This window comes from Prunus persica, chromosome G8, assembly GCF_000346465.2.
Source record: "Prunus persica cultivar Lovell chromosome G8, Prunus_persica_NCBIv2, whole genome shotgun sequence".
Taxonomy (NCBI): Eukaryota; Viridiplantae; Streptophyta; class Magnoliopsida; order Rosales; family Rosaceae; genus Prunus; species Prunus persica.
Window position 1 is genome coordinate 10,960,082 of NC_034016.1, and position 14,742 is coordinate 10,974,823.

The 14,742-nt window shown below is 39.7% G+C and overlaps 2 protein-coding genes across 2 annotated transcripts; one reads left to right on the plus strand and one right to left on the minus strand.

Moving 5' to 3' along the window:
• LOC18766861 (DNA polymerase V) lies at nt 3,012-10,585 on the plus strand. Its single transcript, XM_007201160.2, has 8 exons — nt 3,012-3,663; nt 3,998-4,123; nt 4,212-4,409; nt 6,009-6,236; nt 6,324-7,448; nt 7,934-8,215; nt 8,658-9,117; nt 9,372-10,585. The coding sequence occupies exons 1-8, from the start codon at nt 3,106-3,108 to the stop codon at nt 10,226-10,228; spliced, it is 3,834 nt and encodes a 1,277-aa protein (XP_007201222.1). The 5' UTR covers nt 3,012-3,105; the 3' UTR covers nt 10,229-10,585.
• Nucleotides 11,644-14,383, minus strand: LOC18767734 (transcription factor GTE7). Its single transcript, XM_007200639.2, has 4 exons — nt 12,738-14,383; nt 12,409-12,628; nt 12,117-12,295; nt 11,644-12,002 (listed from the first exon to the last, which is right to left on the minus strand). The coding sequence occupies exons 1-3, from the start codon at nt 14,160-14,162 to the stop codon at nt 12,237-12,239; spliced, it is 1,704 nt and encodes a 567-aa protein (XP_007200701.2). The 5' UTR covers nt 14,163-14,383; the 3' UTR covers nt 11,644-12,002; nt 12,117-12,236.

Here is a 14,742-nt window from a genome sequence, read left to right on the forward strand (position 1 = left end):
TCGTTAATATAGTATTATCATTGGTTTTCTTGTTAAAATAGTTGTATAGAATCATAAGAAACAAAAAACTAAAATGCAATAGCTTGGGAACTTATTAGACGACAGACTCAAAGATAATAAAACGATGGTTTTATTTGAAAAACCGTCGTTTGTACATATAATCAATTACCATTTTGAACCCAATATCATTATCTTTATACACAATCAATGATGCTTTAAAAAAAAAATACTGACGTCTTTACCCATAAATGACCATAGTTTTGACAAAATACCGTCGTCTTTTAAACAAAAACCGTCATCTTTACTCATAAATAACGACGATTTTTTATAAACCGTCGGCTTTACCCATAAACGATGACGGTTCAAAAGACCGTCGTCTTTACATCAAAACAACAAGGGTTTAAAAACCATCATCTTTATAGATAAACAACGACGGTGAAAAGCCATCGTAGTTTGAAACTCCAAAAGATGGCGGTCGATTTAACGATGGTTTTCAAAGCATCACAACGACGGTGGATTACCGTCGTCTATTTCATTTTTTGTAGTAATGTAAAATGCACAAGGTTGTTCTCTCAAAATCTTTGTTTTAAGGCCATTGAACTCAGCTCTCATATTACTAGCTCCAACATAACCTTGTCATCGTAGCTTGGAAAAGCTCAAATTCGCTGAAGAAAAGAATTCATCAGTGATCCTTTAGTGCACTTGAAGTAGTGTCGGTTACATGTTGAACCCCCACAAACCTTTCAATTATTTGTCCTTTGTAGTTCACATAACGTAACACCATCGCCATTTGCTTCTTTATTGAAACATCACGTGCTTCATCCACCATTATTGAAAAATATCTATCTTTTACATCACTCAAGATAAGACCAATGGTTTCTTTAGCACAAGAATTGACAAGATCTTTTTGAATTGAATGAGCTATTAACTTTAAATTGCCCGGAGTTCATCCACCATTATTGAAAAATATCTATCTTTTACATCAAGATAAGACCAATGGTTTCTTTAGCACAAGAATTGACAAGATCTTTTTGAATTGAATGAGCTATTAACTTTAAATTGCCCGGAGCATTCTCCAATACAAACGTAACTTTTTCATCATGATCCACAAGAAATTGCAAGAGCTCTAAATAATTCTACTTATTACTTGAAATGGCACTTTATTATGACCACGAAAAGAAAGACCTTGTCGTAACAAATAGATAGTGCACTTGAGTGATGCATTCAAGCAAGTGCGATACGCCATGCGAGCTTGGTTTGTTTGCTTAATCACAACTGTTTCAATATATGTAGCTTGATGCATCAAATTGTAAGCAACTTCTCTAGCTTGGTTGTGAACACTACCAACCGATCCAACATGAAGGTTAAATCTTTCTTTCCCCTTCTTCTAATTATTAAAACCTACCCCAGTGAATGCATCATCACCCACTTGATCAAAATTAGATTTGAAGAGATAACAATGAAGACAAAACGCAGCATCTTTAGCTATATTATATTCCAACCAATCATACTCATCAAACCATTGAACAATGAAGCGTCTATTAATTCCTGATTGATTAGTTTGTGGGAATTTATAACTTCTAGGTTGACAAGGTCCATTTTGTAGATGCTCTTCGAATCTCATCCCTAATATTAGGATTATAATCCGTCATTTGAATTCTTAGTACAGGGTCTGCCTGAAGATTCGCCAATATCTCATCTACTTCAATTGGTCTTACATTTGAACTACCTGGATTAGACTGAGAAGGACTATCCGTAGATAATTTTCTCATAAAGAATCGTTCCATAAATCCACAAATCAATTAATTCAATCAATCATTAATTTTTATCCAAATTATTATATGAATATAAAAATGTCAATAACCCACTATCAATATTCAATATACCCTAAACACATATACATCAATATTCAATATACCAAAATATCATATCAAATGTCAATCAATATTCAATATACTCAATCAATTTACATTATCATATCCATAAATTTCATTACATAAAAAAAATATCAATATCAACAATATATGTTATCACTATAAATTTATTAATATAAATTTTGCTTACTTGTAATTGAACAAAAGGGTGGCAGACGGCTGCACAAGGTGGTGGTGGTCGGCACTGGGCCACTAGCAAAGAGTTGTGATGGAGGTTGTTGGAACTTGGACGTTGGGAGGTTAGGGTTTGAGAGGGTGGTAAGAGATTTGAAATTGGGAATGAAGAAGTTTGGAGGTGCTGTGCAGAATCGGGTGGCTAAGTCTGATTATTATTTTTTTTTTCAAATTTATTTTTAAACATGGCTCAAAACAACGTCGTTTTGAGGCTAGGTCAATAAAAAAAAATATTTGACTGAGCCTTGGACCAAACGACGTCGTTTGGCAAGGCTTGTTTTTGAAAAAAAAAATGGCGCAGCGCAGCAGAGGAAGCATATCAACTGGAACTTTCGTCGAGTAGTTGGTGTGCATACAAGGGGTCGTCCAACAGCTGTTCAAGGGGTCGTTCATGGAGCCCCTCACCAATTTTCCAGCATTCCAAGAGGTCGTGCGACCTCTCTTTTCTCAACGTGCGTCCGCCCCTGCCCATGAGGTCGATTCAGTGAGACTCTATCAACACATTTTTGTTATATTGCCTAGATCTAGTTTTAGTACTCTTAGATATGACAAAAAAAATTGACGGGCACGGTGGAAAGGGCTTGCACACCAGTGGTCTCAAGTTCAAATCTTATGACACATTGACAGTGTGTGTGAGTAAACCCCCATTCTCCAATATCACTTGTATAAAAATAATAATAATAATAATAGCCCCACTTTTTGGGACCATTGGAGCAAAGGTGGTGGGGGATTTGAATTGTTGGGCTAGATATTAATGGGTTCCATCAATTTGAGCGATCCGATAGAGGAGCCGAATTTGGACGGGCCGAAAAATAAAGAATTTAGAATCAGTCTCTTGGGTTGGAGAAAGCCTATAGGCTATTTTAATTTTTCAATTGAGTATTCAGGGAGAAAATTGGAAGTCTGAAGCAAAAGACCTCCATTTAAAACTCAACATTCAGACCTAGAATTTGGTTCCCAACTTCTTAACCCTAAGCTCTACTTGAGTTTGGTTCAGATGGGCAGTAAAAAGAGAAGCTCCAGTTCCATGGAAGCCGCAGCTGATGCTGTTGGTGATGGTGGTGTTAGTAGTTTAAAGAAATCGAAGAATGGCAAAACAAAACATGAGATAGCAGAAGCTCCTGGCCCTTCTTCTACTGGTCCCACTACCGCCAAACCCATGGAGAGACAAAAGAAAAGAAAAGCTTTGGACAAAGAGAGACGTTACCACACTGAAGAGACCAAACCCAAAGAAGCCAAGCCCATAACAATGGATATAGAATCGAAAACTGAGGTACCCATTTCATCTTCAGCTACTGGGGTTCTGCCGGAGTTCCATGTGGGTGTGTTTAAAGACTTGGCTTCGGCTGATGGGTCTGTTAGAGAAGCTGCGGCGGAAGCTTTGGCTATGGAGTTGGTGGAAGTGCAGAGAGCTTATGATGGGCTTGAGAATAAAGAGTTGGTTGAAGGTGGAGTGAAGTTGGAGGCTGAGAAGGATGATGGGTTGAATGATTGTGCGCCTTCGTTGAGATATGCTGTGCGGAGACTCATTCGGGGTGTTTCTTCCTCAAGAGAGGTTTGCTTTCCCTTATGTTTTGTCCCATTTGTTTTTGTAAATGTTGCGTAATATTGGTGTGTTTGAAGTTTTTTTTTTTGGGTGATAACTATTTGCCATGGTTTTAAATTTAGGCTTTGTTGAGTGTAAATCAATGTGTTCTGGTATTAACTTGAAAACCTTTGAACATCCTGGAATGATGCATGATTTTAAACACGAATGCATGTCTTTATAGGTTTGATTTGAGTTTTATGTACGCAATTTCATTTTATTGAGATAAACTTGAGAAGCTAATTTCTAATGCAACTTTTCTGACTAACTTTTGTTATATGCATGGTTTGTATTGTTTTTGCAGTGCGCAAGACAAGGGTTTGCGTTAGGTCTAACTACTTTAGTAAGTACCATTCCCAGCATCAAGGTGAACTCATTGCTGAAACTCATTGTTGATTTCTTAGAGGTGTCTTCGTCAATGAAGGGTCAGGTAGGCATGACTTTTCCATATATTCTTTGATCCCGTTAGTGTATTCTTCCTAGAAAGTTTAGTAAGTTGTTTCCTTGTGGCATTGCAGGAACAAAGGGATCATCTTTTGGGTCGCTTATTTGCTTATGGTGCTCTTGCCCGATCAGGAAGACTAGCTGAGGAGTGGGTTTCTGATAGAAATACTCCGCTCATAAAGGAATTCACTAGTCTTCTCATTGCCCTTGCATCAAAGAAGCGATACTTGCAAGAGCCTTCCGTTTTGGTTATTTTAGACTTGATTGAAAAGGTATATTGTCCTGATAAATAAAATCTTGGTTTGCTTGTTGGAAGTTTCTACTCTTTATTTAATGCCTTGTCGGATAACAATGACGATTTCAACTCATTGAATAAACTGGCATGTTTAGACTTGCTGTATAAACATAATATGTTATGTCATTGGACTGTATATCATGATTGGTCTGCTCATAAACCTGTCTCAATATGTATTTGATTGAGTTATAACCGATGTGGAAGATCTTTTGATTCTTGGTTTCTTGTTAAATTTAGTTTTAGGTTTTTTAGTTTATTTTGTCTAAGAAAGCTGTCAACAATTGTTAGTGGCGAATCCTCGAAAGAATGTTCCAAGCACTGGATGAATTGCCAACCAATCCATGAATTTGGTTGGTCTGCAGATAACTTTGCCTGAATTCTTTGGGTTTTAATTTATCAGCACACATATTAGGTGGTGTTTAAAGTTAATCAAATTTCTTGACCCCTTCTTATCTTGGAAACCGGTTATGCGCTCTTTTAATAGTCTGGGTTTAAATGTACACATCCACGGAATTGTCCTCTCCAGCTGATCCCCCATGTAATGATCGTAAATGAGCACTCTAGCATTTGTCCACGTACTTGCTCCTTGGTTGAACATGTAAAATTAAATTCGAATGGCCCTTGATTTGGTCATGTAGTTGCAGAAGCCTTTGATGTAGATTAATTCCTTTGGAATTGGGCACTTAATCACTGAGTGCCGTGTAGTTTACGGCACATGTCACTGTTTGTAGACTAGTCTGCTGTTTCTCGATATCCAATTATTTTAGAAGGGGGAAGAAGCAATTAAAATTGTCTTTTTTTTCTTATCATTATTGAAGGTTGGCTGCATTTACTGGTGAAGGTCGTCCTCATTTGCTTTCACTCACAATTGCAGACGTTATATGTTAGTTGCATTATTCATAACAGCACCTACGTTGTTTTATTAAAATATTCACCACAGATAGAATTAACTGTAAAATAAATTGCATTTCATGTGATTATGTATTTCTGCATATGGCCTTCCTTTTTACAACTTTCTCAAGACAATTTTGTACCCACCTTCTGAAGACATTTTTGTACCCAAAATTTGGTACTTGACTATAAATCATGCTTTGATAAACGAGGATTGGTTAATGTTTTAGAATTTAGACAGTATCTGCAGCACTGGTGTGCTCTATGTTATGAAGTCTACATTGTACAGCTTGGTTGTGAACCTCTGTTCTTTGTCCTCTAATAGGACCTTTATGCCTGTAGTTTTAATAAAGTTCAAGTCTGTAAATGATAAGAACTAGAAGGCTTTCCAGAAAAATGAAAGCATTCTTTATTCAAATATAATCAAGAGAGAAATAAATCTCTGTAAGCAAAATTTCCTGTGAAAAATTGTTGCACTTAGAGGGATTGAAGCTTTTCGCCTTTGGGAATGTGTCTTTCTATGTGCAGAGATATGGAGTTCTTTGTTCTGTTTCCATTGCTTAGTTTTGGCTCCTTCTCTTTAATTTTTTTTTTTCAACCAGATTGGATTGGATTTTAAATAGGTAGGTCATTAAGTCGTCATCATGTCCTAATACTTCTAGTTCTGCATATTCTATTTTTGCAGTTGCACTCAGAAGCCTTGCTGAATCAAGTTCTAGAGGCCCCAGGACTTCATGAGTGGCTTGAAGGAGCTATTGAAGTTGGAAATCCTGATGCTTTGCTTCTGGCTCTGAAAATCAGAGAAAAAGTTTCTGCTGACAGTGCAAGATTTGGGAGACTTTTGCCAGATCCATTCACTCCGAACAAACTTTTTGCTGCTGACCATCTGTCTTCTCTTGCTAATTGCTTGAAGGTAGTGATGGTTTTGTTGCTGTGTTCCATATGTGTGGCTATTAACAAAAACAATTCCTAATCATTGTTTTTTTTTTTGGGATGGCAGGAATCAACTTTTTGTCAGCCTCGTGTACACAATGTGTGGCCTGTTCTGGTAAACATTCTTCTACCTGATAGAGTCTTGCAGGCTGAAGATGCAATGTCTGTTTCAAATTCCTTAAAGAAGCATAAAAAGAATCGAAAGTCTAGCTCTTCTGACGAAGAGATTGCAAAGAACTTCCAGTGCTTCTGCGAGGTGATTATTGAAGGATCCCTTCTCCCATCATCTCATGACCGCAAACACTTGGCCTTTGATGTTCTGCTTCTTCTCCTACCAAGGTTGCCTGCATCTTTTATTCCGATTAGTCTGTCTTCCAAACTTGTTCAGTGCATGATTGATATACTTTCTACGAAGGATTCTTGGCTCTATAAAGTTGTGCAACATTTTCTTAAAAAATTATCTGATTGGGTTGGGAACGATGATGTGAGAAGGGTTTCTATCATTGTGGCTTTACAGAAACACAGCAATGGTAAATTTGATTGCATTACACGAACAAAAACAGTTAAGGATCTGATGGCAGATTTCAGAACTGAATCTGGTTGCATGCTGTTTATTCAGAACTTGTTGAACATGTTTGTGGATGAAAGTCATGCTTCTGAGGAACCTTCAGATCAGAGTCAAACAACGGATGACAATTCAGAGATAGGTTCTGTTGAAGACAAGGATTCAGTTGGAACCATGGGAAATTCGGATTTTTTGAAAACATGGATTGTTGAATCCCTCCCTGGTATATTGAAAAATTTGAAGCTGGATGCTGAAGCAAAGTTTAGGGTTCAAAAAGAAATTTTGAAGTTTCTAGCAGTTCAGGGATTGTTCACTGCATCTCTTGGCACTGAACTGACATCCTTTGAATTAGGAGAGAAATTTAGGTGGCCGAAAGCAGCCACCTCGAGTGCTCTTTGCAGGATTTGTATTGAGCAGCTCCAGTTATTGTTGGCAAATGCTCAGAAAGGAGAGGGGCCACGTGCTTTGCCAAATTGCCTTGAGCCAAATGATCTTGGCTCGTACTTTATGCGGTTTCTTAGCACTTTGTGCAATATTCCTTCAATTTCTCTCTTTCGGCCTTTGGAAACTGAAGAAGAAGACACGCTGAAAAAAATACAAGGAATGGAAACTTCACTTTCAAGAGAGGTACTTACCGTGACCTTTTTTAGCTGCACATATTTATTGGTGGGGAAGGGTGATTTCAGGTTTATGCATCTGAGCACCCCAATCCATTTTGAATTTCAAGGTCTGTGCCGAATATTAGATTGGATGAAGTTGAATCTGACCACAATATAACTTAAAACTTTGAAATGAGTGAGGTTTAGAATTAGGGGAATGTGTTTCCAATGGTTATTTTCCTAATAAAGGCCAACTTTTTGCATTCATTTTAGGGTAGGTTTGATTCTGATGCAAGCCTTAATAAGACCACTTACTGATCCCTTGTTCTGGGGTCTTGTAAATTGTGTCTTCTAGCCTTCTAAAACATGTTCTGTTGAACTACTTATGAACGGAAGTTTCAGATGAAAGCCAGTTAATTACTTTTAGTTCAGTCTTTCGGTTGCTTGGTTGTTATATCTTCTTCTGTGTGCTCTTTGACATGACATACAAATTCTTGAATTCTTCAATCGCAGGAAAGGAATTGTGGGCTTAGTGGCGATGCAATTAGGTTGCATGCATTAAGATACTTGCTCATCCAGCTGCTTTTGGAAATGCTCCTTCGACCAAAGGAATACTTAGATGCAGTCTCTGAGCTTATTATATGTTGTAAGAAAGCTTTCCCTGATCTCCTTGATTCTCCTGGAGAAGATGGCTTGGATGGTGATGATAATCCTGCGGTAATGGATGTTCTTGTGGATACATTGCTTTCATTGCTGCCACAGTCATCAGCTCCTATGCGAACTTCTATTGAGCAGGTGTGATTTTGGTACTCTGGGCTTCTGGTTTTTAAATAATTTTACATTTATGCTATGCTTGAAATGCTAGCTCACTTCTATGACCATTGTCATTTATTTGATGTTACAATGTTGTGAATTTTTTATTATCTAGATTGGCAATTTTTCTCTGATTAATTATCATGCACTGCCACTGATACTTGGCTGTAGTTGTTTCTTCTAATTCTATAATTTAATTAGTTGGGCTTTTTAATTCACTCAGCTGATGCTAGAGTAGTAGATTTCATGCTGGAGCTACATTATTAGATACTGATACTTCAATGAACTGCCAATGTATATATTTTAGATTTCTCCTGTGTCTGTCTACATATAGATGTGGGCACTTTTCAAAAGTGTCACTTTTCCAAGGAAAGCTATTTCAAGCTAAAATTTATGTGAATATTTATCTGGAATTATGTTGTAGGTTTTTAAATCCTTCTGTGATGATATCACGGATGATGGTCTGTTGCGGATGTTGATGGTCATTAAGAAGAACTTGAAACCTGCTAGACATGAGAAGAAGGCTGATAGGGACAACGTTAGTGACGACGACAATGACGATGATTTTATTAACATTGAAGAAGATGAGGCCATTGATGCTGAGACAGGTGAAACAGGTGAGAGTGATGAGCAGTCTGATGACTCTGAGGCTGACTCTGAGGCTGTTGATGCCGTTGAGGAAGTTATCAAAGAAATTCCTGAAGCTTCTGATGAGTCTGATGGAGGATGGGATGATGATACAATGTTCCGGATGAATGCTGAGTTTGCCCAGATGTGCAAAGCAAAAAAGAATGTAGCTGGGGCTGACACTGCGCATCACCAACTCATGCTGTTTAAGCTTCGTGTTCTGTCGTTGCTAGAAATTTACCTACATGAAAATCCAGGCAAGTGTGGTATTGAAATTAGCTGGTGTACAGAAACAACTTGCAATATGTTTTGCAAGCACAGACTAGAAAAGATATTTTCTTCCATTTAAGTTTAATTGATTGAGGAGTAGGAGGTTATGGAGGTTATGTGTGTTTTATAAATGAAAATTGGGACTTATACATCATGATATTTGATGTGCACGGTACTTTTTCCTTTTTCTTTCTAACTTTTTCTTTTGTTTTTGTGCCTTTGGTTGACTTTATTGCCACAGGCAAACCACAGGTTTTGTTGGTGTACTCAAACTTGGCTCAGGCATTTATTGAACCTTCTACTGCAGAAAGTAGTGAACAGCTTGGACAGCGTATATGGGGAATTCTGCAAAAGAAGATATTTAAAGCAAAGGACTATCCTAAGGGTGAAGATGTGGAGCTACGCACCTTAGAATCTTTGTTGCAAAAGAACTTAAAGTTGGCATCAAAACCAATCAAGAGAAAGAAATCTGCAGCCAACCTGCCCAAGAAGAAACAGTCAGCCTCCTGGAACCGACCCAAAATGATTTCTGCCCTTGCACAGAGCTCCACTTTCTGGATTTTGAAGATAACTGAAGCAAAAGGTTTTTCAGAGACTGAGCTGCAGGGTGTTTTTGATATTTTCCGGGGTGTTCTAGTAGAATATTTCAGTAGTAAAAAGTCTCAAATCAAATCTGAATTTTTGAAAGAAATATTTAGAAGGCGGCCATGGATAGGGCACCATCTTTTTGGTTTCCTTTTGGAGAAATGTGGCAGTTCAAAGTCAGATTTCCGACGAGTAGAAGCACTGGATTTGGTGAGTGAAATATTGAAGTCCCTGGGTTCCACTGATGGAAGCGGCCAGGAAGCATTGAAGAACATTATGAAAAGCCATCTACAGAAACTCTGTCGTTTGGTAGAGCAATTGTTGACAAATATGCCAGAAAAGCAGTCAAGACGGGCTGAAGCGCGGAAGTTTTGTATCAGGATTCTTCAGATGATAACAACCCTTAAGCTGACCAAGTCTTTCCTTAAAAATTTAGCCCCAGATGCTCATACCAAGTGCGAATCGCAACTTGGTGGTCAATTTATTAATATGAAGAAGATAGTGAATGAGTAAATGTGCTGAGCCTCATGAATTGAGTTATGTTTCCTGTGTATGTTTAGTCGGGGACAACTGAAAGTACTTTGTGCTAATACCAATCACCAATTTTGACTTTTGGAACAAGGTTGAGCAGATATCTACTGTTTGCCTCAATTTTTCTGAGGAAGGTACGTTTATAACTGAGAAGAATTTTGCAGTTGAAGCATTTTTCAAGTTTTTTGTGTGATTCCATTTAGTAGGTCACTTTTACGGTTTATGAGTTATAGTTTTCAAATCGTTTTATGAGTTATGTCATAGCAGACAATTATTTGTGCAACTATCTTTAATTGAATAGCCTCCTGGCACTTGAATCCCAACTCTCTTCTGTTGTCATATAGCTTGCTGATTTTCTTTACTCTTCTAGCAGCCTTTTGATTTTTACTTATTCAGAAGAATTTTCAATTTCATTCATAGACTGCTGATGGGTCGAAAGTCTTTTGACCTCTAGTTGTTGAGGGCTGCATGTTATGTGAGCTATCAAATGCCAAATAGGGACCAATTAAAAAGTAAACAGGATTTTGACCTTTCATTATGTCTAGAAATCTTTTTCCTCCATTCTAGAGGAAGGGATGGATACACCTTTTTCAAAGTCCGAAAATGACCTGAATTGAAGTCAACAAAACAGCATTTGGAAGGCTGTATATTTCATAATTCAATGCTGCACTTGATAATTTGAATACAATTCCAGGACCTAGGAATTGTTAAAAAGGCTGGAGAGCTACTTTGGTTTTTCTGTGTTTCGTGCAGAAACTGTAATCTCAGCACAGTTGAAATGGCCAAATGCTCACTTTGTGAAATCAAAAAGGAATCCAATAATACTTTGATGTTGTGGCCTTGCCTTTTACAATAGAACATATCCGTTCTAATCAACTTGACTAAACTCATATCTTTGCATAAAGCAAAACTTTAACCTTCTGCAATAAACAACAATCACAGAAATAAATAATAAATATAAAGTCCCACGTGGATGTTTCAGCATCAAACACTTTCAGTTGTTGGACCATCTGGTTGGTTTATTTAATTCAACTTTTTGGGATTAGAATATCAACTTTGATTGATTCGGGCATTGTGCATCCAATTGCAGTCTTGCTTGCAGATGCAAAAGAGCACATCATCAAACTTGTTCATAATGGTAAAATTGGTAATGGAGCAGCCCATGCTTATTAGACAGGCAAGCCTGGCAACCATCATGCCTAGAAATAATTTTCTTCTATTCCATTCAACTTTATTTAAGTAACCCACTAATTAGTGATTAATTAACTAACTACCCATCAGGAGGTTTTGTTTATAAAATACAATTTCCAACAAAACTTTGAATAGTTGATGAAATGGAAGGCATAGAATCTGTTTGTTCGAAGAAAAGGGAAAGGGGTCCAGTTGTTTCGTGGCTATATTCACCAAAAAGGTCCCTTGCCTCTTATATGCTTCATTCATTGATCAAGCAAAAGATGTCGGACAAATAGAAAAAGACAACAACGGCACAAGAGCATCAGTAATTGGGGAAAATTATGTACTAGCTCTCTCTGTAAATTGTGTACAAAGTGTTTCAAATCTCTAAGCTTCTCTCACTAACTCTCTTCTTCTTTCCACTAACTCTGTTTCACTACCTACTCACCTACAACAATTTTTTCATCATTTCACAATTTTTTTTTACACCTCCAAGCAAAACAACCAATGCTCACTTCCAATTTGCAAGCAAGAACCACCACGCAACAAAGTTCACAAATTTACTTTTGCGCAGTTCTGAGACCTGCACAGAGTAAATATGCAATTCAGCCCATGGCCACAAAAAACTGCCCCATAAATCCACAGAAGATCAGCGGCAGCATCATAAATTCACAGAAGCAATATCAGCAATTCATACCTCATCAACACGATCCACTCCCATTCAAAAGGCCCTTCCCACATGGAAAGCATGCTCTCCAGCCAGCTTCCCCCACATTGGTCTTCTCTCCAATGTCCTTCAATTCAATGCAGAACGCACCTAGGACTGAGCATTATCATCATCTGAGTCACTCCCTGATGAACTACCAGAATCTGAATCTGTAACAAGTCCAATCGCCACACATTTAAGCATTTTTTTTTTTTCCAATGCAGCAATAATTAAACTTGTTTTACATCAATGCCAAATCAAAATTGCAGTATTGGGTTTATACCGCTTGATGAGGAGGAACCACTGCTGGAACTGCTGGAGCTACTTGAGCTATCACTACTGGCATGGCCTCCCCCAACATCTTTCTCAATCTCAACTGGTGGAAAGCTGCTCATTGGCATGTCATCACCAATGTCCACATCTTCGTCTCCTGCTTCACCTTTCTTTGCCCTCTTTGGCTCTGTAGTTGCTGCAACATCAACTTTCTCACTTGCAGGTAATTCCTACACAACACAAAATCACAACCCCAATGAGCAAACATTGTCCAAATGAAATGACAGTATAGACACAATGCCAACGTAAATAAACTTCAAAATTCAATCAGTTATTAACCTCGTGGCCTCTGTTGGAAGCAATGTTGCTATTGCTGTTGCTGTTGTTGCCCATCAATGCTTGCCGCTTAATCTTGCTAACCATCTTCTTCCAATTGGTCACAAGCCGATCAAGCTCCCAAAGGGTCTCTGTATCAACCGCCTCAATGTCAAGCTCAATCTCATCCCCATCCTGCTTCAAATGCCCATTCCTCTTCTTTATAATCTGCACAACCTGCTCCATCTTGTCCTGAGGCAAACTCTGCAACCCAACTCCCAACTTGTGCTTCTCCTCCATACTCATCTCCCTCTTATTTGGGTCCTTAGCCTTGGGCTTAGGCTGCTTCAACGGCTTCACACCTGGGCCCTTTACCTGTGAATTCTTCCGTACCGGTGACGATTGCACCAATGATGGGTCTGGGTTCGATGAGCTCACTGGGGCCTGAACCGGCGGCGCTCGAACTGGGGGAGGCCGAACAAGCTCAGGCTTTTTCTCGATCCGTACAGGTGTCTCCCTCTTTGGAACCCTCTCCGGCTCAACATGGTTCCAAGAACTCGCCTGCAACTCCTCGTCAGAACCCTTTTCCGACCGAAACCCATCTCCCGATTTCTCGTTCAGAGGCTGAAACAACTCCTCAAACCTCAATCGAAGCAGATCGGCAAACCCATAGACCTCGTGTCCTTGGGGATTGTACCGCATAGCATTCTCAAAAGTCAATCTCACATCTGCAGCGAAATCGAACGGCGAAGAATAGATACCCTTGGCGAGATTCGTCTTCACGGTGCCAAGATCCATGGGATTCTTGATTATGTCGTAGTAATCGTGAAGCCCCATAGTCACAACGTCGACTGGCTTGTTGAAGATCCATGCGTGCTTGTGCTTCATCAGCTTGGACAAAATCAAGCCACAATTCTTCATCAAATTCCCATTCTCCAAATGAGACCGCTTGGAATTGGAATTTGATTCCTTTCCGTGAGCAATCGGCAAAGGTCGTTTCGACCCAGCAATCTTCTTGTTGCCGATGGGCTTCTTGTGGGGCGGCTTAGGGTTGAAGTCGCCGGCTTCGATTCGATTCTTGAGAATGCGAATCTGGTCTAGCTCCGAGAGAAGACGGCCCTTTAGCTCCACCAGCTCCTTTCTCGAACAGCTCGCGATGTTGAAGCTGACGTATTGGGCCTGTACGAAATTCATGTCGTTTGTGTTTGATCGGCGATGGTGGTTGATCGAAGACGCGTCGTCTGAGGCTGTCTGGGTGACGGCCGGCGACTCATCGTTGAAATCGGGCCGGTCAGCTTTGAATTGTCGCTTGTTAGGGTTAGGGTTACGGTTACTGTTTGAAGAAGAAAAGGGGACCTTCCCCATGAATCCTCCGGCTCCGGCTCCTCCACCTCGGGGCTGCTGCGGCCAATTGGGTTCGTTCCGGTTCGCTAAGACGGCGGACGCCATAGCTGTACGGTTTTCGAAGCTTCGTCCTCGGGTAGGGTTCCAGCTGAGCTCCGGCTAGGGATTCTCAATGCAGGTGATGGACCAGGCACCATGAATCGGCCTAGGCGTGACCCACACGCGCCATCAATTGATCCCACGCGCCGTCAGCTATTGGGGAAGAGAGATACAGAAGGTATGTGTAGAAAGAAGTTAGGGTTTGGGGATTTTACCCTAATCTGAGCGAGGAACGAGAGGAGGGCTAGGGCCGCTTCTTAAAGGCGGCCAGATCTACCCGAGGACGTTTCGGGCAGTTTGTGAACCGTAGATCGGGCTGGGGCAGTCCATCTCACGGTCGAAGATGATTCCCTTGCTGCCCCGGAAACTGACCGTTTGATCTGTCAAGGACGGTGCCGATGGAAAAAGCAGACACACGTGGGGGATTCTGGAACGTCCGATGGAGAGCGAAGTTTCCTCGAGGCGGGATCTGTGAATTTTGGATTTGATTTTGGGGTGAATTTGGCGTGAATGTGTCGTGCATTTAGGGTTTTCCAAATTATTTTGAAACGTAGGGCCCACCGATGATGACGTGGACTGGGCTCGG

What these genes read in the sequence shown, in the direction of transcription:
- LOC18766861 (XM_007201160.2), top strand. Translation starts at nt 3,106, where the DNA reads ATGGGCAGTAAAAAGAGAAGCTCCAGTTCCATGGAAGCCGCAGCTGAT. An exon ending in CTTCGTCAATGAAGGGTCAG is followed by an intron (nt 4,124 to 4,211) that starts GTAGGCATGACT and finishes GTGGCATTGCAG; the next exon opens with GAACAAAGGGATCATCTTTT. An exon ending in AAACTTCACTTTCAAGAGAG is followed by an intron (nt 7,449 to 7,933) that starts GTACTTACCGTG and finishes CTTCAATCGCAG; the next exon opens with GAAAGGAATTGTGGGCTTAG.
- LOC18767734 (XM_007200639.2), bottom strand. Translation starts at nt 14,162, where the DNA reads ATGGCGTCCGCCGTCTTAGCGAACCGGAACGAACCCAATTGGCCGCAG. An exon ending in CTTCCAACAGAGGCCACGAG is followed by an intron (nt 12,629 to 12,737) that starts GTTAATAACTGA and finishes TGTGTTGTGTAG; the next exon opens with GAATTACCTGCAAGTGAGAA. An exon ending in TGGTTCCTCCTCATCAAGCG is followed by an intron (nt 12,296 to 12,408) that starts GTATAAACCCAA and finishes GACTTGTTACAG; the next exon opens with ATTCAGATTCTGGTAGTTCA.